General features: G+C 38.8%; 1 protein-coding gene across 5 annotated transcripts in view; it reads left to right on the top strand.

Moving 5' to 3' along the window:
* LOC110047141 (uncharacterized) overlaps positions 1-21,551 on the top strand; it is a 30,342-nt gene extending 8,791 nt beyond the window's left edge. For 3 of the 5 annotated variants that reach the window (XR_016205918.1, XR_016205916.1, XR_016205917.1), the window contains 9 exons: positions 3,922-4,590; positions 4,850-5,020; positions 5,981-9,105; positions 10,430-13,276; positions 13,904-14,031; positions 14,850-14,970; positions 15,332-15,414; positions 16,181-17,071; positions 17,777-21,551. Coding sequence is in view for 1 of the 5 variants with exons in the window: in XM_089284454.1 (XP_089140580.1) it covers positions 3,963-4,590; positions 4,850-5,020; positions 5,981-9,105; positions 10,430-13,276; positions 13,904-14,031; positions 14,850-14,970; positions 15,332-15,414; positions 16,181-16,241 (7,164 nt within the window). In the remaining 4 variants the exon portion in view is untranslated. Of the gene's footprint in view, positions 1-3,921; positions 4,591-4,849; positions 5,021-5,980; positions 9,106-10,429; positions 13,277-13,903; positions 14,032-14,849; positions 14,971-15,331; positions 15,415-16,180; positions 17,239-17,776 lie in introns of those variants that run through there. The other 2 variants (XR_016205919.1, XM_089284454.1) reach the window with 2 other exon arrangements.
* Positions 21,552-22,233: the final 682 nt, after the last annotated feature.

Raw genomic sequence — 22,233 nt, 5'->3', positions numbered from 1 at the left:
ATTTAAAGAAAACTCTCCTTCAAAATGGTTACCCGCGAGACGCTCATTGTTATAACATTAATGATGTTTTGAACAGACAAACAGATTTGCTGAACCTGCCCCACTGTTCAAAATAAAGATGTCATCCTAGTCTTGTTAAAGAAACGGTATTGATCAGTGACCACTTCTACGTCATCAACTCTGACCAAAATTGGCATCATCTATACTCAAGTTCTGCAAGAGGAAAAGATCTTTCTAATGATACCCAGGTCAGAATGACCTGCTCAGTGGAGCCTGAAATATGCATGAAAATGCTCAGAAATGTGAGTGAAAAACTCGCAGCAAAATTTCCTGCTACTCCATGGTAAACATTGCCCGTCTCGATGATGCTTTCTCGGAAATTTTTGAACTGGAAGCAAGCCCAGTAGAAGGTCAATCACTGCAGCAAAAAGATATGAAATGGCAGGAGAAAATGGAAAGGCGAAAAAAAAAAAAAAAAAAATTAAAAAAACCGAAAAGCCTAAACACGTAGGTCACTTTCTCATCCAAGATTTCTGCGCATGCCCGAGCAGAAATGTTGTAAAACGCGATGCTAGTGGAAAGAAAGGCATGCTGTCATGTTGCAAATGCCTTTTTGATTAGATTGGAGCTAGTTTGGCCCATATCCAGCCTGAAAATCTCCAAAATGTCCAAAATATGGGTTTTGGTAAAAAGCGTCTGGAGTCAATGGGTTAATAAAACAACCAGACCCAGGAGCTCCTCCTTTAGGTTTGGCTACATCTATATATTATTGGCTTTTAAACAAAAGCCCTCTAACAGGACATGTGGTTACTGGATAGCGATTAACCACTATAGTGCAAAAAAGAGTTGCGGCGTTTTGGTCTTATTGCAAAGTATTGTTTAAAATTTGAGTGCTTGACATTAATGTCCTCTGCATCATTATGAGCAACATTAGGGACCTTTATGCGATGCAAGCACGGGAAGGCCAAGACGAGAACGGGAGTGGACGCGGGAAACTCTCACGTGTCCCGTCGTGTCGCCAAAGACAAAATGGTTAAAGTTGTGTAATTTTCGTATAGGACGGCGACTTGAATAACTCTACCTTCATAAGAGCTTTTCATAAAACCAATGACATCCCTTAGTGATAGCATAGAAATATTATCCTGTTAAGCGTAAAGTGCCACTATGATCAAATTCTCGATACTTAATTTTTTACATTTTCGTACATAATAGGTCTTTCCTAATATCTTAGCAAACTTCAATCTATTACGAACATTGGAACTCAGTTTTTTTTTGTTTTTTTTTTTGTACCTTTATTTCCGAGAATTTACGGCCGCCATTAATTTTCCTTGTTCCAAGTCTTGGTTTAGATTTGGAGAAAATGACGTCATTTTCTAAAAATACCACACGGGTTGAAATTATGATAACAATTAGCACAGCAGTTCGCATAAAGAATAACAAAAACTTTGGCTCATATATTCGTGCAATTTTCTACATCAATTGTTATTATAATTTCAACCCGTGCGGTATTTTTGAGAAAATGACGTCATTTTCTCAAATTCTCAACCAAGACTTGGAACAAGGAAAATAAATGGCGGCCGTAAATTCTCTGAAATAGAGGTCCGCGAGTTCTTATGTTCGTAATAGATTGAAATTTAGCAAGATATCTAGGAAAGACCTATTGTGTACGAAAATGTAAAAAAAATGGATATCGAGAATTTTATCATAGTGGCACTTTAAACGATGGTGAACAGACGACACGGAACTTACTCTTCTTTCTATATGTGAAACAAACATGCTTGATCTGTCGGTATTTAACATTGAAAGAATCCAGAATTTCCGAATGAAGAAATTATGTGAACGATCTTTATTTTTACGATAACTGCAGAAATTTCCCCGCGCTCATTGGCTAACTTTCATTGTCAATAGGCCGACAGACACAGCAATTTATCATTTATGCGATGCATCAACGAGCGAGAGCGAACAATAGGCGATTTGCATGATGGCGTCATTTGGCTACAGCTACCAGAATCCTTCAGTTTTTCTGTTTCTTATGCTAATTATGGCTATTGTTATTTAAACCCCACTGGGGTTTCAAAATTTAAATAATAAAAAAAAAATCGAAAGGAATTGTGGTAGTTGTAGTCAAATGACGACAACGTGCACATCTGCTATTTGACAACTTGTTACTGTAAAAAAAAAAATGCGTCTGTCCTCTAACAGGACAGACGCATGAAAAACTGACGTCAATTTGTTAAATCGACCCAGTTCAGATAGCTTTTGCCAGCAGAGCGTTTTAGAATCAATCCTGTCTGGAACTAGAACAAATATCTATAATAAAACAAACATTACATTAAGTTCCAGGTAGTATGACAACATGAAACAAACATCAATTTGCAAATATGCAGTTTATTTGCTCGATCGCTGCTTTCAAGGCACGTAACAATCATATTTCCAAACAAAACCTTTCGGAAACTGCTCAAAATCCTGCAAGATTCTTCGAGAACAATATTGTGGCACATTCGGCGATAGCTGTGCTTGGTTATATGAGAAAAAAAAAAAAATAGAAAACCGTGTGTACTTACAAAGCCGCGTCACCTCGAAGAGCGTGGGAAAACGAGTTTGCAGTGTCCTACGTGCGGTCAGCGGTTAGAGATCGTAGTCATTCGTAATGCTCCGTAACGCTACTAGCAAATTCGTAATTTTTTCACTCCAATAGTGATATCGAATCAAACGGAACCAATTTTAAACAGTAAAAGTCGTTACTTTCATTGCGTTTTAAAGGTTAAAATCAATCAAAAGAACTCGAGCAAATCTCGAGGTATTTTCAGCCTCGCTTTGTGATAATCTTCCGAGAGGGTCTTCCGAAAGCTTCCGAAACGTCACGGACTATCTTACTACTTACTAACGGACCTGGACCACATTTCTCGAAGGTCCCGAAAAGTTTTCGCACCCGGAAAGCCGTAGCAAAAACTCGAACCTTACAATTACGGATCTGTTTTATTCACATATTTTTAATATAAACAGAGGTTCCTTTCGTACAAGAAGTTTCAGGCGCACACACCTCTCCGTTTTTAGATCAGTACAGATGAACTAAAAATGGCTTTACGGGCCCGAAAAGTTTCCGGGCCTTTCGAGAAACGGGCCCCTGATGACATTATGGTTAAAAGCCAGTAACCACAAAAAGGAAAGTCCTTAAAAGATATCCACGTTAGAATGAAAATATAATAGGACCGGTTTCAAAATTTCCACTCCGGGGGGAGATTGTGTAGTCTGTCACGCCTTGCCATTACTTACTTCTAGAAGTTGTCTGCCATCTTAGATCTGTATAGTTGGATTTCAAAAAAGTTTCAATAATTGACAAAAAGGCTCCAAGTATAAACAACTCCCCCCTCCCTCTCCCCAAAAAAGGAAAGAAAATGATTCAGGAAATTAGAATAAAGAGAGAGTACAACAACTGAAAAGATTTGGTATTAAGAAATTTATTAGTCCAAATCTCTCTTAAATATAAAATGCACAAATTTGGATAAATCAGTTAAGTTAAAGTCACAAAGTCTAACCGTTAAAATTTTAACGATGTTTGAATTAGAAGCGTTTAAAATCAACCAGGGAAGTGTGCATTAAATTTGAAAGATGTGAGAGCTTTTGTTATGCAATATTTTGCATTGTTTGAATTTTTTTTTTTGTACTTACGTATGTTGAGCCACTAGTCTTCAAGCAGACTTTCAGTAACTTACCCGAGCAATCTTAGAAAGCTTTCGTAGCACGAGTTGCAGTTTGGAACAGATCTTAGTCAAGTCTACGTGGAGTAATACGTGGATGTTATTGTCCCAGTCATAAGGAAACCTAGCTATATTGTCGTTAGCGTGCACGCAAACTTCTCCAATATAATTTGCTTTACGGTTCTATTTTTGTATAACTTTGCTCTCGTTTTGTTCCCAGAAGGTACTACTGGTATAGATTTACGTGGTTTGGAATATACCATGGCTTCTGCCTCTGTAAATGCCCACGCTTCTACCAAAGAAACTACAAATTATGCCCGACTATGTCGGCTTATGGTGGACGTGGGAAGCCAGGCTCTTCGAGACAGGTTTGATAAAATAAACCCTCCAGCAAGTCTTCACGATAAGTTATCAAGGCATCCGGTACGAGCCTCCCTTGAAATGCTTTACAAAGGGAAGCATAAAATTCTTAATCCAATACAATGGGTAAAGTTGTACCCTTCCTGTCCTTCGTCTGTGTCGTCGCAAAACTTTGACGTTACCCTGTTGATGGTGCTGTTGAGGAACTTTTCAGGCTTGAAACCACCCGCCACTGGCTGGAATAGTCCTCCTCCTGCAACGGACACGAGCACTGAAGCTGACATCATCCGAGTGAAGGTTTTCAGAGACGAAATATACAATCATGCCAGCAAAGCCTATGTTGACGACCACACGTTTCATGAATACTGGCAGGATATTCAACAAACACTGATGCGACTTGGAGGAGAGCGTTACGGACCTCACATAGACAAACTGAAGGTTGATCGTATGGACCCTGATATCGGGCTACATTATCAAGAACTTCTGAAGCACTGGATAGAGGACGAAGGCAAAGTCGATCAAACTGAAGGTAGAATATTGCATAAACAGTACCTCCATAGAAGTGCGCTCTTAAGGTTGTACCGTATACCTCAAGAGGTGTCTCACGTCCAAGCGACGTAGCGCGCTCCTTTTAAACTGAAGATACCTCAACCCATATATCAAATTAAAGCTTAAAGAGCTGGTCATCAAACTACACCAAGATAAAATGAATTGAAATAAAATGAATTGTCGAATTTTTGATGATTCGTCTTCCTTTAATCAAAGGGATATCGATGTATACTTTGCAGGTAACGTGGGCTGTTTGTATGCAGATTCAGTGGATATTTCTCTCCTCGAGCCCGCTGTGGACTTCAAATCGACGACAAAACATGGCACAGCAAGAGCAGCACTGAGGACAGTCATTAAATATTTACAATCTTGGAGGAAACGCAAAGCTCCTGTCTGTTCAAGAGCTGCTGGTATGAAAAGAAAACATTTGTTTGTGCTTTAGAATTTGCAAGGTTATATAACATGTAGATTAAAAATACAGCCAGTAGCTTGGCACCCAAAATAACTGTAGAGCTAAACTAATTGAATGACCACCATTTATTGATTAAAAATAAACACGTCAGTGTAAATGTAAACATCTTAATCAAGTAAGCCTGGAATAATGAAGCGCTTTATCGTTACTTCTACATTTCCAAAATGGTATGATGTCTCACTTTTCTTCTGGTTCTCTCCACGATGTTCCTCTGTAATTCAAAGGCCAATAAAAACTATACCAATTTCAAAGTCGTCTTATTCGTCCACTACTCGACGTAAGTTAATGTTAGAAGAATGTCGAGGAGTTTTTTTCTTGTGCCAGGTATTTTTTTTTTCTTTTGTTTGTTTGTCTGTTTTTTGTTTGTTTGTTTGTTTGTTTGTTTTTTTTCATGAGACATTTAATGTGGAGTGAAATAACTGACATCAGAGTACCTTTAATTGTTGCATCTGCATTTTGTCACTCACTAGTGTAGCTGGCTAGTCCTTTAATTTTCGTCCAGGGCCAGACTAAGCGATTTTTGTGAACGTCACATAGCATATTTTAATACCGTTCAGCTCAGCCATTAATCTTAACTACGAGCAAAGCAAAAGAAGAACGATGGAGTGGCGACAAGCGCGGGCGCGGAAAAATAGGAATTGCCTTATTCTCTTCTTACTTCTTTCCGTAATTTTCATGATTTTAACTTTTCCTATGACGCGGAGGATATCAGGAACAACGCCGGACTGCTCGTGGTCTACTAGCAAACAGATAATGGATAGTTTCCTAGAAAGCAGTCTAGTGTAAATTATCAAATTCGTTACCCCGTAAAAAATGATGGAATCTGCCTGAAATTTCCTAATCAACAGAGAGGTAGTCCAATCTTCACATGTATTTTATTTCTATTGTATTTTAACAGCACGTGGAACGAAAGAAATTCCGTTGAATAAAGAGATCAATTCACACGGGGTTTCGACCAAAAACGGCGTAAATCGAATAACGTCAGAAATGTTTTACACCGAGGAGACACGAAAGGGGAACGAAATTGTCGTGGCACTGCTTGACGAGGCTATTAACCTCCAGCAAAGCGATCACATAGCAGGTGCTCGAGAGAAACTTCAGCGTGTCTTTCAAACCGTTAAGAACCTTGGTCAGCGTTTTTTCGGTAATCCAACTAAAGATGGTCTGAGAGTATTAAGTCGTGGGAAAGAGCTTTTTCTTGAGGACAGCGTGAGTTGTTCTGTGAAGCACGGAACTTTATTGTTGGACTCAAGTAATTCCGGAACACAGTTTTACAGTAGTTTGCTTAACGTCATTGGTGCCTTTGCTGTGGTAATCTCCGAGTTCAAAATGGCTAAAGAAACATTTTCATTGCTTATCGATTTCCATCGACAGTCAGCTGTAACTTGCCGTAAGCGCGACTTGGGGGCAGCTTACAACAACACAGGCTGCATATCACTGATACTAGGGGATTTCAAACAGGCAGAGTACGATTTTAAAACGTCGTTGAAGCATTTGGATTCGGCCAAAGAACGCCATCAGCTGCACAGTCCGTTACTGAAGACAATGTCCATTGCAATAAATAGCAACATTGGTCGGTTACATCTGATTTATAGGAATTATTCCAAGGCCATTGAGAAGCAAGTGCAGTTGGTCGAAAGCTGTAAAACTAACGAAGTAAATGAGTTACCTCTTCAAATTGTATTTACAATGCTGAATAACCTGGCAGTGTCGTATACCACCCTCGGAAAATTCAGCAAAGCAGAGCATGAGTTGAAATGGATGGTATCGTACTGCTACGGCAGAGAAGACTGCGATTTTCTTCTGAATTTCGTAGCACTGCATCTTTCTGAAGTCCTCTTGTTTCATGGAAAACCAAAGGAAGCAGAAAAGGCGTTTATCCTTGATGTAGATGACATAGACCTTGTAGAGTTGTTTGGAGGACTGCACATCAATGTACGTATTGAAACAGTTGAGAAATTGGTGGACGTGATTGTTCTAAAGGGCAAAATCAGATTTGCCTGCGAACTTCTGGAAACAGGTGTAAACATTCTCAAGAGCACATTTGGACCTGATCATGTTAATGTCGCCTCACTGCTGCACAAGCAAGGAACGATTCTAACTCTCGCTGGTAAGGTCTCGAGCGCGGTGGAGAAATTCAAATGCTCTATTGGAATCTTGGAAGAGATATTCGGAATAAAGCATCCGCTTCTTCTCAAGTGCTACATGTCTCTTGGTGAACTGGCTTTACGATCGAAACGAGCAGATGAATCGTATTTCTACTTTCAGCGAGCCATGGAAAACATAGAGGCTATATACCAAGTGTCATTTGTCAATCAGTTGTCCAGGAAGTATTTGGAAATGACGAGTTCCAACACCTTTCATCAGAGCAAGATGCTAGAGGATACCTGTAAGATTGAAGGTCTAGCTGCTGAGCATGGTGTGGTATTGGCAGTGTTGCTATCACGACCGGTTGTCCAGGACGACATCCCTCCTCTAAGAAGAACTAAAACCAAACTAAAGCAGCCCCGTTCTGCAAACAACGTGCAATGCCAAGAATCCAAAGAGATAGTTTCATTCAAATACACAAATGATTTCTTGCAGAGTGGTCAGATATTCCTTCGTCAAGGAATGAAAAAAGAAGCTGCTGTCTTTTTTCAGCAAGCAAGGAAGTATTCCATGGCGTTAGACGCCACCCGAGGTCCTACTTATGCATGTGTTACACGCCTGTACGACGTTCTCACCGAGAAACGACTCGGAAACCGAGAAACATTGGAAAATAAACGTGAGATGTTTGATTGTTTGAAGGAGCTTAATGAAGTCAGCGCAAAGATCAGCAGTGAGAGTAGCTCCAAAAGATCAACTGTAGAGGCAACAACAACAACAACAACAACAACAACAACAACAACGGCAACAGCAACAGCATCAACAATGGCGACCTGTGATGACCAGCTTAACTTAAAGCTCGTGCTAATTTTCCTCATTCTCCTGTCTACTGAGCTGAAAATGATCGATACGACCTTTGCAGCATATGACCTGTATTCTAGAATTTCTCAGAACGAAGATGGCTTTGTACATGTTCTCAGTGGTGATGTTCAAGTTTATGCATCAAAAACGTCAATCACCTGCAACGGGAAAACTGCCCTGCAAGACGTCCTGGTCTATTCCACGGTTGGTTTGAATGGAATTTACCCGCAACGGCCCCACCCTGACGAGGAGTTATACAGAAGTTTAGCCTTCAAGAAGAATGTGCCAACTGACAGTTTTCTGGTGGCTTACACTTCATCTGTCTTTCTGGATATCGAGGAACTGCTGGCACTAGACAGAAAGATTTCACTTTCAGTCCAGGAATGCTTTCAACAGAAGTGTTTTGAAACTGGAGGTGGAGACAGTGCAACCCAAGTTGTTGTAGATCTGACCATGACGAAGTCTTCTTGCGGCCAACATAACGTCCTGTTAACTGGTAGTCGTATGGAGCTTTTGTCTCTCTGTTTGTTGCAAGGGGCCGCCTGTGAAATACCTCAAGGCGTAAATATTTCTGAGATATCCACAGCCATGTGCCAGAAGACCTTACGCTGGACATTTGAAGATGAACACACGAGCCATTTCATCTTTAGCAAGAATGCTCTTTACCTTCTTCAGCAGTGCAATTCTGGTAAACTTTCAACCCTGTCGGTACAGCATCACTGCCTTTCCTTGACGATCACCCATCCAGTTAAAGCGCGCCTGACGTTCTGGCGCAGGGAGAGATCCATCAGCCAGAAGGTACAGTTTGTTAAAACAGCCACAAGGCATGGCATGGCCGATTGGACAGTGCCTCGGCAAAGGTGCTCTGGAGAGCTGGTAGAAGATTTTGGTGTAGCGGAAAGGCTCTTTTGGCCAGCCATTGATCATTTGGTAAAAGCGTATCAAGTGCCATGCAAAATGACTGATGTTAAAGACAGTGATGAGTCCTTGGATATCTCAGACGTGCACCGTGAGCAAAGCGGTTTTCTCTTGGATAGACGCAGGCCAAAGGAGAGACCAGTTGTCAGTTTAAGGATGGTAAGAGCTTACGCAAAAGGTGTTTTTCAAACGTAAATTTCCTTAATGTAGCGCAGATTTTGTCTAGAGATTCTTTAACCTATGGTCTTATAGTATGGGGATCTTGCTGCAACTCCGACTTATTTCAGTCCCTGGAAAGACTTCACGGCAGGGCTGCGAGGCTTATTTTTAACTTGCCGAAAGACATGGCTTCTGTTGATGTCCTACAACGGGCCCAATGGCCCACTCTGTCTATTTATTATAAATCAGCCATTTTTATCTGTTTTCATAAAGCTTTTCACGATAGGTTACCTGTCACATAAATCGATCTGATTTCTAGGAAACGGGCCACAAATTATTCAACCCGGACCTGCGCTTCTTTAATTGTTGCCCGCTTCAACACGCGTTACATGAAAGACTCTGTCGCGTTCAGAGGCTCAGTCCTGTGGAATGCAGTGACCAACAACTGTAGTGCCCTGACAAAAAATGTTCCATATCGTGACCTCAGGCTAAAGCTTAAATCTCTAGTTAATTTTAATGAATTCAGCTTTAAGATAACGTCTGCATCCACTTGTAATTTTAGAAAAGATGACTTTGTATACACTTAAAAACTTATGCTAACAATCTCTTATTGTATATATCGCTGACTTAAGTTCAAACGTTTTTTCTGTAAATACCCCTAGTTTCTAGTTTTTAGTTACTTAGCGATTAGTTAATTACAAACGACCCCACAAGCTCATGTAGCTTTAATACTCATCGTTTTAAAAAATAAAGGTTATCTATAAAGCTAGAATGCCGATGATCTCATTGACAAGTGACGCATTTTGTCGCGAGGAAGAACTCTTATTCCAAAATGGAAGTCACTCTTCCACTAAGTGAAACTCTCTCATCTCTGATTAAGTTCATTTGAAAACAGTACACCAAAATGTCTTGTCTCAGTATGGGTAAGACTGTAGGCATAGCCCAAACATGCATGTAATTTGCTTTTTGAGGCTTCAAAGCTTCTACTAGTTGATAACAGCAACCTGGCAAAGCTGAATCAAATCCCTACGAAGCCTGGAACTTCAGTGAGCTCCGCTTGTTTCTCCTTTAGATGTCTCGAGTGTGCAAACACCTAGTTTCTTTAAAATGGACACATGCTCATTTACATTATGTATTCTCTACAGTTGTTTAGATGTATGTGCATAGTTTTGCCCTAACTACTTGAAGAAACCATAAAACGTTTGCATCAACCATACTCTTTTTTGAACTGAAGAACGTACCTTAACTTCCTTCTAAGGTATTCACTTCAGTTGTTGAGAACTGCACATCTTCCCGTATTTAAAGTTTCATTTCTAATTGTTAGGAACAGAGTGAAACTCTTAGAAACAACTTAAATGCTAGCATTCTGGAAAACCTAACGGTCGTCAGCGAGTTATCAAGTCAGCTCCATGAAGATGTCATACAAGAAGGTGACGATGAATTTGTGGCGGACGCACACAGAGTAGATGAAAGTCGTTCGCCCATTTCTTCTCAAAGTCAATTCGAGCAGGAAGTCACTTCTAGTGACTGTAATCCCCAGCCATCGACCTTAAATCCTAAAGCCAACATACAGAGCCGGAATTTATCGCTGGAGGCTACAAATTTGGCCGGTGAAGAAGTGACACCAATGACTCGCGAGACATATCCCATGCCCAGAGAAGAAGAAGATGACAACCTGCTGGGAAGAAGCCTTTTTGAAAAGGATAGAGACTCAAGACGTTCCTTGGTAATTGAGTTACACCACGAAATTTCCAGGAAGTCGAATGTAATGAACGAGCAAGACGGTCCTTCAGGTGAAGTCACACAGCAAGTTGACAACAGTGTAATTGATCTCCAAAATGCGGGAAAATGCCATGTGACCTGCTCACCTAACCAATTAACACGCATGAGCATCTCTAACAGTAGTTTTGAGACGTCTAATCCTGAAGCTGAATTACGGAACCAAAATTTGATAGAGCCGCAGTCAAACCAAGGCCTAAGAGATGATGAAAACACATTGGAGCGACATCTCAATGAAAAAGACGGAAAATCGAAAGGGGCTTCCACTGCAAAGTTAAATGGCCCAAGGATGGCAGAAATATTGCCCACATGGAATGAAAAAGTTCATGAAAATGAAGACTCTACAGAAGACCAAGGTTTTAATGAAAATCAACAATTTGAAAGCTCTCCCGTTCCCGGACAAAGTAGAAGAATGGCAAAAGACGAGGTAAAGCAAAGCCTCACTGACGCTGCCATGGATGATTTAATTACTCACGGTGGAACAGGGAATACCACATGTCTTTCCTCTACTCATTGTCAAACACACCATCTACATGATGTTCAAAGGAAGACAAAGCACACCATACTTGAGGAAGAAAGAGATGACACAATTTCACCTATGGAAATAAGGGAAGAATACATTTTTCAGCAAAGAGACGAACGAGAAAGCAGCGATTGTCAAGACGAGCTACTGGTAAACGAAGATGTTTCTCAAGTCTTTACACTTGCCAATATGGAAAAAAAAGAAACATTAAGATCATCGTTTAATGTTTACGACGACACTGTTTCCGACGGACCCGTCACTGACACCTCCAACGGAATTCATAGCAGTCCGAATGATTCAATGTCTTCAAGAAACACAGGTGTTGTGGACGGACCGTTGAAGAGACCTGAAAATAATCTTCGTGTTCAATCAATAATCTTGCCCGAAAACGCAGCAGGAATTTTGACCTCCCGAAGACATTTTGTGGACGAGACTTGTTATGAAGAATTACAGCGTGGTACACAAAGAAATGAACATTTACGAACATTCGAGCAAAATGGAAAGAAGGTAAGTTTCCGAACTCCACAGCTCGCATTTCTGGGTGGTGAGGTTCTTGTTGACGGTGGTACGACAGACTCGCTCCGTAAAGAAGGAGAAATCTTAGATGGTCCTATTTTAACACGCGAGGCGTTTACGACACGTCAAGATAGCACCGAGGGGATATGTGGAAACGAGATGGCATCATTTCCGTCGAATGCTGCTAGAGATGACGTTGATGGTCGAGTGTATTCTCCTAAGAGTGATGCTAACGTCAATGATCCTCCAGGATTCGGAGGAGCTAGACCAAAAGAAATATCACGAAATTCAACTAGAAGAAATTGTTCGAGCAAGACAAAGATGTCTGAACCAATATCGACTTATCAGCACAACGAAAAGGGAGAAATTGGTTTAAAGCCTGGCTTTTTGGCACGCCATACCGTAAAGAGTAATGGAGCAACGTTGGATTCACCTTCGCAAGACGGTTGGGATGAGCCCTACTTCTCCGCCAGAGCTTGTGAAAATATTACCCATGGGGACAACCTGCGATTACCGGGAGAGAGAATCAACCCGCCTGGCTATACATCGAGTTCCAGTAGTCTAGGCTTATATGCACAGGCAGCGTTTGCAGCTGGAACCTCTACACGAGGTAATGCTCAGTCACTTGCCATCCACCAGAAACCTTCACTTAATCAAAAGGAAAGTTGGCATTTTCCACCTCTTGAAGGTCCCAATGGTGATCAAGTTTTATGTGCAAGTCAGCAAAATGCTTCTCAGTCTGAAAATTCGTTTATTTCTAACGTTAAAGCATTATTTGGTAGTCTTGGATCCCGAAGTGCTTACAATGAGATGGATTCCATGTCGAATGAATACCACGACAGCATGGGGAACGTTGGCAATAGAATGGTCATGTCACCTGCAGTGAGTGATGGTCATCATTCTTCATCCGAAGATTCTACGTCTTCTCTTCTCGGAAGTCTTCAACAAACAATGTCCAAAACCGTCAACCTTATTGCTTCAAGTAATGCTGTGGCAAAGCAACCTCAAAAGGAGCCAAAAGAAGCCGTTAAACTTAGTGTACAGGAAGAAGCAAGAGGAAGCAGAGAACAGGAACAAGCCGTAAGAACAGGAGAAGAAGATTCAAGGAATCAAGAGGAATCCACACACGACAATGAAGAAACCGAGCGCCAGCCCATACTCACACCAGTACAGGAAACTCCGCGTCCTGTCTGCAGCCACTATCAGCGCCGGTGCTTGGTCCGTTTTCCCTGCTGTGGGAAGTTCTACCCTTGCCATCGTTGCCACAACGAGTCGAAAGACTGTAGCAGTGATCAAGCGAGAGCCACTAATGCTACTCACATACGATGCACTATCTGCTACCATGAACAAGTGGTAAGATTTTAATGTCTTCTGTATTCTTTATACTCTTTGAAGGCTCTGTAAGATTAGGTTTCTTTTAGAGGAGTAGGGCGGATATAAACGTAGGTCCACATCCGCCCATTGGCTTCCCATACCTGCTTGGCCTTAATTGTTATTAAATAAAGATTGATTGCTTACTTGCTTGATCGATCAAACCATTGATTGATTGATTGATTGATTGATTGATTGATTGATTGATTGAAGTATCTATTCCCATTGAACAGTATGTTCTGCCTTTTTGACAATTAAAAAAGAAAAATGTGATATCTCAGTCCTTTGAACCAAGGGTTCGGAAGCCAAATGCACAGGACATGCTTCAAGAAATCACATTACTCATTTTCTCGTTTTACGCCTCGACAGATGGTAATTGAAAGTGGATAGGCCTTTCAAATCAGAGTTTTAACGTTTCCTATGGTACAGTGAGCTTTGTAGGTTTCTTTAAGCCACAGGAAACAAAGGGAAAGCTAAGTTAGAAACAGGTCGCATCGGTGATCTGCTCCCTCGCCTATCTGTGTCAGAAAATGAAAATTCAGCATCACGCAATGATTGAATTGACAAATTTTACTTAAATATTAGTTGTCTTATTGTTATAACTTTCAGATAGACGAAAAAAGCCAAAACTGTGGTGGTTGTAAATCAAAAATGTCTGAGTATTTCTGTGCCACCTGTAAGCATTTTACTTCAGTCGACAAAAATCCATTTCACTGTGATAAATGCGGGATCTGCAGGTAAGTTGGAAATATGCATGTCTAATGAGTAAACATTGAAAACTTTGAGTAAACTTTGAAAAATATATGCATATGACGAAATTAGGAAACTGAAAAAAGGCACCTTACGCGGATGTGGTCTATTTGGCATTTGTTGCAATTCTTATTTTGATTCTATTCAAATCGAAGTGTAGGGGTTAAAAGTGACCGCGCTCACCTTCACCGTTTACATTTTTTCCCAATAACTAAGTAACATCTGCAAAATTATCTCGACTGGCAAACATTTGTTTCACCAGAATTTAACTTTCATGCAGTTCTTTTTGCTACAGTTTTGCTACATTTTTGCTACATTTTTTGCTACAAGACTTTTAGCATTATCGTATCGGCTTTGATAAGTTTTCAGCCTAGTTCTTAGGCGTGGCCGGTTCAGTGGAGTGCTGGGTCTATCGAGACCGGTCACGCACCGAAGAGCACTAGGAAATCAACAGCGAGCAAATAAACATAAAACGTAACGTTTTGGGCACAAAGTTACGAACTCAATGACGTTTATAGTATATAAAACTGGTCAATGTTGTCTAGTGTTCCGTGGGCAAGAAAGAACAAAACAGTCAACACCATTGAATCGGGGAGAGGGTGCTTATGGTTACTTTGTGACAAATTTGTTATCTGTGGTCCATGCCCTTATCTATTCATTTCAAACTCTCGGAGACTAATTTGTCGATGATTGTGATCATAGAAGACCGCAAAAAGCCCGATCTGAATTTAGTATGATTTTCTTGGAAGATCCTCGTTGACTCGAAGATGCCACACGAAACTAACTTAATTCTTCCCCATTGCAGAATCCACCGAGACAGATCGTTCCATTGCGACGTTTGTAACGTGTGCCTGGACAAACGTCTTCAGGGAAAACACAAGTGTAGACCGGACTCTGGACACGATGAATGCTGCATTTGTTTGGAGGTTAGCTTTTTCATCCTCATCTGACAGAGGAGCGCTTCAGATGTCCTCTGCCTATTCATATAAGATTCCAACAGGAATCGTGATTTCGGGTGATAAGTTTTCGATATATCTAACGGAAATCTAGCGTAACAGTATACTAAGTGGATGAAGTATGCGAGACTAGGCTTAGGCCATGGACAGTTGAGGTTTCAAACACAGATTCGCTTGTATGTTTTGCATGTTAATTAAGATCAAACCCTTTGTTTGGGCGGAGGGGGGTGGGGCTTGCAAAAGACAGACTCAGTTTAAAAGGGAGAATACTTTTGTAGCGCGGTATCATGATCATTTGGAACTCAGTCATTTTCTTGTGTATTGTTTTCAGGATGCTTTTAGTGGCTGTCAAATTCTTCCTTGCTCCCACAAAGTTCACAGAGACTGCGCAATTGCAATGATACAAAATGGCGTGTAAGTATCAATGGAAACTCCAATATTCTGTTCAGATAACTCTTTCGGGAAATCAATTAGAGGCATTGAGATCCTGCAAAGCACGTAAATACAGGGTTGGGAAAATTCCGAGGTGCTACAGTCGCGGACAGAAAACGACGAGGAGAGGCCAATCTTTTGTTGACCTGTATCAGTAAAATAGTTAGATAATAATAAATAGTGAGGCAATTGACGGCACTCTGCTGGTTACAGAAAGGAGAAGAAAACGGGAATGAAACACAGTTTTGAGTTAATTAAGTAACATTGGCACAAACTTTTGTTAAACAAATGCAGGTGTAAATTGAAGTATTTTGATCTTCATCATAAGACCTCCATTGTGTGGGGCGTGATGGTCTGATGGTTAGTGAACTGAACCCTAGATCGAGTGGTCTGGGTTCGAGCCTAAAATTAAAAACCCCCTCTACTTAAGTTCTAAGTGCTTATAACTCAAAAACGAGTACGGCGACTCCCATGCTTTATTATCGAATTGTAATCACAATGTTCACATTCAATGTTACAAAAAGTTGAAAAAGATGTAGGAGCGGATTCATAGCCACCATAAATTTTCCAAAAGTTAAAGTGGCTCTGAAACGTCTCGCATTATCTGACAAAGAGTGGTAGCACTGATTCATCAAAGAAGAAGTACTGAAAAAAATGTTGGAACCCTATGTGAAACACCTTAACTTATGGAGGAAAAGGAAAATCGAAGTGAAGGCTAAATCTATTTTCTTGATTTATTTTTCCACAGCCGTTCATGTCCAATTTGCCGCCATCCGCTGTTTAGTCAACCTCAAAATAGTCCTCAGTAAATGGAACAACTCGATAATTTTTTTTTTTTTTTTTGATAATTTGAAGAAATCAAGAAGACCATTAGATAAACAAAAAGAAGTGGCAATACAGAAGAAGAAAGAAAATGATTCTAAACGAGTGATATTAAATTTTTAGCCTTGTACAATGTTTCAACTCGACCTTGTGCAAAAAAATAAACGAAATAAAAAAAAATTACATGTATCTATCTGATATTTACGATGTTAGATAGAAGCGGCAGTATTTGATTAAGTGCAGTGTTTTAGTTTAGTTGATTTGAAATTGAAACCGTTAAGAAAAGCAAACCATTTTTACGTCGATTGCAAAAAAAAAGCAGAAGAATTGATATAAAAGAAATGTAGGGATGCTAAAACTTTAAATATTTTGAAATACACTCTTTACAAAATCCAAAATCTTTCCAGAGAAACAAAAGTCGCATGATTCACATAGATTCGACATCTCTCAAACTAGACCTTTTCTTTCTCTATGGATTGTTGCTTTAAGGTCTCTGTACTCACATTTAATTAAATATGAGTACAGAGGAAAAAAAAATTGAACATGGCACTGCCTTGCACAAATAACTTTCATCAGCCTTTTGGAATTTAAATATTAGATAGTCCTAGATGGAGACAACAGAGTCAAATACTAGTTATAGTTTTAATTGTTGTATTTCCATCCCCTTAGTTTGCGCTAGTATAGTATTGCCACTTCTTTAACAAACTTTTTTGATTATTATCGATGGACCGATTAATTGAACAGTAATTACACTGGGCGAAAGACAGCTGCGCTGTAAAGTGCCAGAAAGGGCCCCCTGTGCCTGATACAATTACGAGTAAGTAATAGTAATTTGCATTGAACATTTTTCTAAGATCATTAAGTACGTTGACGGATACGTTAATATGGGCTGTCCTGAAAAGAGAGATTGCGATACATCATCATGGTGAATTGTAGAAACATCTAAAGGAAAACTCCTGTTTCAGCTGTTACACAAAAAGAGAACAGTCTCTCATACTTTAGTGGGCATCTACGCTAAGAAGAACGGTTCGTCTTTCTCAGTTTCAGCTATTAAAAACAAGACGCAGAAGAGTAGGCTTAAGGTTACCGTATACATTTAGAGGTGTCTTAAACTGCAGAAACCTAAACCCGCACATAAAATTAGTGCTCATAGGTGCAAGGGTAATACGGATGCTCAAATTCCTGGTATAGTTTGATAGCCAGCTCTTTAAGCTTTATTTAGGTATGTAAAGTTTATACCTGACGCTACATCGCTTAGACGCAAGACACCTCTAAAGCTACATGGTAACCTTAAGTACGTAGAGTGCAAATAAGTTGAAATTTGTTCTCATAAGTACAGCTAATATTGAAAATTTCCTTACGTATCATTCATTTAGTTCAGTGATATAGGAAAGGGAACACACACAAAAACAGCAGCAACAACAACAACATCAATACAATATTATTATTATTATTATTATTATTATTAATAGCATGCTTTTATTTATGCTTCCGTATTGTTTTGTTTTATTTCTTTTTACAGGGCGAGATGGAGTCTTTCATTTACTATGGACAACAATGTTAATGAATCAGCCAACATGCAGCCACACAAATTAACGAGACGAATCGGTTTTCCTTCTTTTGCCGTTTGATAAGCTATGCATTGAGAAGGTATATATTCCAATACAATGGTCTTTATCTTGTTTGAGAAGAAAAGAAAAACAAATCAAGATGAAAGAGTTATAGGGATGACTAATGAGACAGTAATTATGTAATGAATCCAATAAATACTTGATATAAGCAGCACGTGCTGATGACGAATAATAAGTCTTTGATATCAGACTATCGTATTTTACAACTTAAACTTAACAACTTCAACAACTAGAAATAATACAGCGGTCGATTCAAATTTCGTTTCAAGAAGAAAGATATTATACGAGCGCTGTTTATCTGATTCAAATCTCAAGTTGTTATCGCTGAGTTATGTTATTTTGAACTTTTAAGCCAACAGTTGTTTTTAGATGATCGCTTGTGGCCGAAGATATCCATTTTATTACATCGGTGTATCTGCTAGCGCTTCAAAGTAGAATCAGTGTTAGTTAGTCTATATGGAGTAGAAAGATGTAATTAGAAGCAAACCAAACGTGATCGAGATAACTAAAAGATCACTGTCGCAAGATAATTAAATAACAGGTTGCTAGTCTAGGCTATTAAGTTTTGTATCCTACAAATTAGTAGCGTCTTAGCAATAGTTCACTGAGCGAGTGCGATTTCACTTCAAGAAGACACAAGTCGAAATTAGTATAGACTAGATTAGTAGACTAGTCTAGGTATTCCCTGTTGGTAGTGGGCTTTCCTTAGGCCTTGTTATATTAACAAGAAATTTTAGAAATTGAACACTTTATATCGTATTATCGACTAACAAAACGCGGTCCATTCAAATTTCGTTTCAAGAAGGAACAAATTGTACGGGCGCTGTTTATATTACACAAATTGTTATCGATGTCATTTTGAGCTTTTAAGCCAACAGTTGCTTTTAGATGACTAGCTCAGAGCCGAAGATATCCATTTTATTACTTCATTGTATCTGCTTCAAAGTAAAATCAGTGTTAGTAAGTCTATATGGAGCAGAAAGATGTAATTAGAAGCAAAGTAAACGTGATCGAGATAACTGAAAGATCACTGTCACAAAATAATTAGATAACTGGTTGCTAGCTAGGCTATTAAGTCTTGTACCTCCAAATTAGTTATGTCATAGCAATAGTTAACTAAGCGAGTGCGACCACACTTCAAGAAGACGCAAGTCGTAATTGGTATAGACTTGATTAGTAGACTAGTCTAGGTATCCCCTGTTTGTAGAAGGCTTTCCTTGGGCCTTGTTATATTGACAAGAAATTGTAGAAATTGAATACTTTGTGTTGTATTATCGACTAAGAACGTCAAAACAAAACGCGGTCCATTCAAATTTCGTTTCAAGAAGGAGCAAATTGTACGAGCGCTGTTTATATGAGACAAATTGTTATCGATGTTATTTTAAGCTTTTAAGCCAACAGTTACTTTTAGATGACTAGCTCAAAGCCGAAGATATCTATTTTATTACTTCATTGTATCTGCTTCAAAGTAAAATCAGTGTTAGTAAGTCTATATGGAGCAGAAAGATGTAATTAGAAGCAAAGTAAACGTGATCGAGATAACTGAAAGATCACTGTCACAAAATAATTAGATAACGGGTTGCTAGCTTAGGCTATTAAGTCTTGTACCTCCAAATTAGTTATGTCATAGCAATAGTTAACTAAGCGAGTGCGATCTCACTTCAAGAAGACACAAGTCGTATAGACTAGATTAGTAGACTAGTCTAGGTATCCCCTGTTGGTTGAGGGCTTTCCTAGGGCCTTGTTAAATTGACAAGAAATTATAGAAATTGAAGACTTTATATTGTATTATCGACTAACAACTTCAAAACGAAACGCGGTCCATTCAAATTTCGTTTCAAGAAGGAACAAATTGTACGAGCGCTGTTTATGTGACACAAATTGTTATCGATGTTATTTTGAGCTTTTAAACCAACAGTTACTTTTAGATGACTAGCTCAAAGCCGAAGATATCCATTTTATTAGTTCGGTGTGTGTGCTTCAAAGGAGAATCAGTGTAAATTTGCTCATGTGAAGCGGAACGATGCAATTAGAAGCAAAGGACAAGTGTCAGAGATAACTAAAAGATCAGTGTCACAAAATAATTAGATACATGTAACAGGTTGCTACAGCTTGTTATGACCTATTACGTTTTTGTATCTAGCACATTAGCAACGTCATAGCAATAGTCAACTTAGCGATTTATAGTATAACTGGTAGTATGGTTCCACTTCAAAAAGAAACAGGTCAAGTTATAATTAGTATAGAGTAGATTAAGACTAGTCTAAGTATCCCTTGTTGGTAGAGGGCTTCCTTGGGCCTTGTTATATTGAAAGAAAAATTGTAGAAAACGTGGAATTTGGAACGTATTATGCTCTCTCAGCTTAAAAACCAAAAAGCGGTCGACTTAAATTTCGTTTCGAGAAGGAACAAATTGTACGAGCGCTGTTTATCTAATAACAACAATAATAACGAATATTTCAACGGGATGACCCGTCAGTGTATTCAAAATTGTTATCAGAAGGGTCCTGTAAAAGAAACTATAGTGAAAATAAGGTAAAAAAAGGTGAAAATGGGTAAAAAAAAGCCGTACAAAATTAGTAAAAATGTTCACTTAGCTTATGCTAAATAGAAAACGATACAAATTATTATCGTTCAGTTACGTTATTTTGAGCTTTTAAGCCAACAGTTAATTGCTTTTAGATGAATTGTTAAATTAAACCCGAAGATATCTATTTTATTACTTCGGTTATTACTATCTGCTTCAAAGTAGTATCAATATTAGTTTGTTCATGTGGATGAGAAAGATTGCGCCACAAACAAAGGAAAGAGATGGACATAACTAAAAGATCACTTTCCCTAAATAATACAATAACATTTTTAGCTTGAGTGTTTTCTTATCTAGCTATTAGCAAGGTAGCGAGGCCCGAATTAACGCAGCGATTTATGATATTACAGGGAGTGAAATTTCACTTCAAGTCGATTCATGTCAAAATAAGTATAGGCCAGTTTAGTAGTGACTAGAATGAGTTTCTGCTGTTGCTATATAGTACCTTCCTGGGCCATATTATAATCATATCGTAAGAAATTGAAGGAGTTAAAACGTTTTAATTCAGTAGTTGTTAGTTGCTTCGGCGACATGTCCACTAAAAGAAGACAAAGAAGAACTTGTCTTGAATTCAAAACCATTCTGTAAGAAAATTCAAATGAAAATTGTGAAAACAGTGAAAATTCAAATATACAACCGTCGAACATGACAAAGGAATGTCGAAACATGTTTTGTAGAGTGAAAAATGTTTCCTTTTGAAAAGTTATATAAGATAATTTTAAATTTCAACTTCACACGTTTATCATGAAGCCTGGTTTTAATTCAGTATAAATAGTTTCGATATCTTTGAGTTATAATATTGTATTATATTTTTAGGTTTTATCTTATATGTTTGTAATTTTAACGAGTTTTAAAGCATGTCACAATCAGCCGCTTCGGGGTCTGCAACGATTTTACTTAACACAGCTATCTATCTATCTCTCATAGTTTTGATTTCGCGAATGTCAAAACAAAAGCACCATGTAAGTTTGTAACGTAGTTGACAGTTGTAAAGACAACGTCTTGTGTTGGTTTCGCAGCTAACTTAACGGCAAAAAAAAAAATAATAAAACAGCAATTAAAAATACTGCTAAGCAGAACTCTGTAGCTTTCTTTGTCCTAGTTTTATATCTGCTTCACTGACAGTTAAATGTTGATTTCTTCTTAAGAGTTAGCAAATAGGGAAGCCATTTGCTTACAGACCTTACAACTAACGGGAGCTGGGAGGTGATAACACAGATTCTATAGGCAAGAGTATTTCACTGGAAAAATACACCATTCTTAAAATTCATACGAAATTACGTCTGGGACCCGATTGGTTTATTTTCCATATCCTCACTGGAAACAACATTGATGACGTCATTTTCCGATTTTTCACGGTTATTCGTGCTGAAAGTCAGTTTGTCTTTATAATCAAAGTAGCTATGAGCCACTCAACTTGCAAAATGAAACTTTATTGGGACACGGATATTGCGAGGGATCCACTGTAATTGGCTAGGCTGCAGTGGTCTACCTGCCTAATAATAAAAATTTAATGAATATAAGTATTCTAATTAGTTAGGCAAGTATTTCTGCAAATATTACAAGAATCATTTCAAACAGTTTTCAGCATCCCTCCCAGAAAGGGCTACTTGAAAAAGTTTGGCTGAAAATGATACTCTGCCATAAAACCCACTGCTACATGTTATACCAAAAAAGTTCAATTTTGTTTTGGAATTTGAACCCAGAGTGAAGGGGATGTTTTTATTCACAACTGTATAAGTTTTCTCCATTTAACTATGC

Source organism: Orbicella faveolata, unplaced genomic scaffold, assembly GCF_042242905.1.
Source record: "Orbicella faveolata isolate gen_17 unplaced genomic scaffold, um_ofav_v1 contig_13, whole genome shotgun sequence".
Lineage (NCBI taxonomy): Eukaryota > Metazoa > Cnidaria > Anthozoa > Scleractinia > Merulinidae > Orbicella > Orbicella faveolata.
This window is presented reverse-complemented; position numbering and strand designations above follow the sequence as displayed.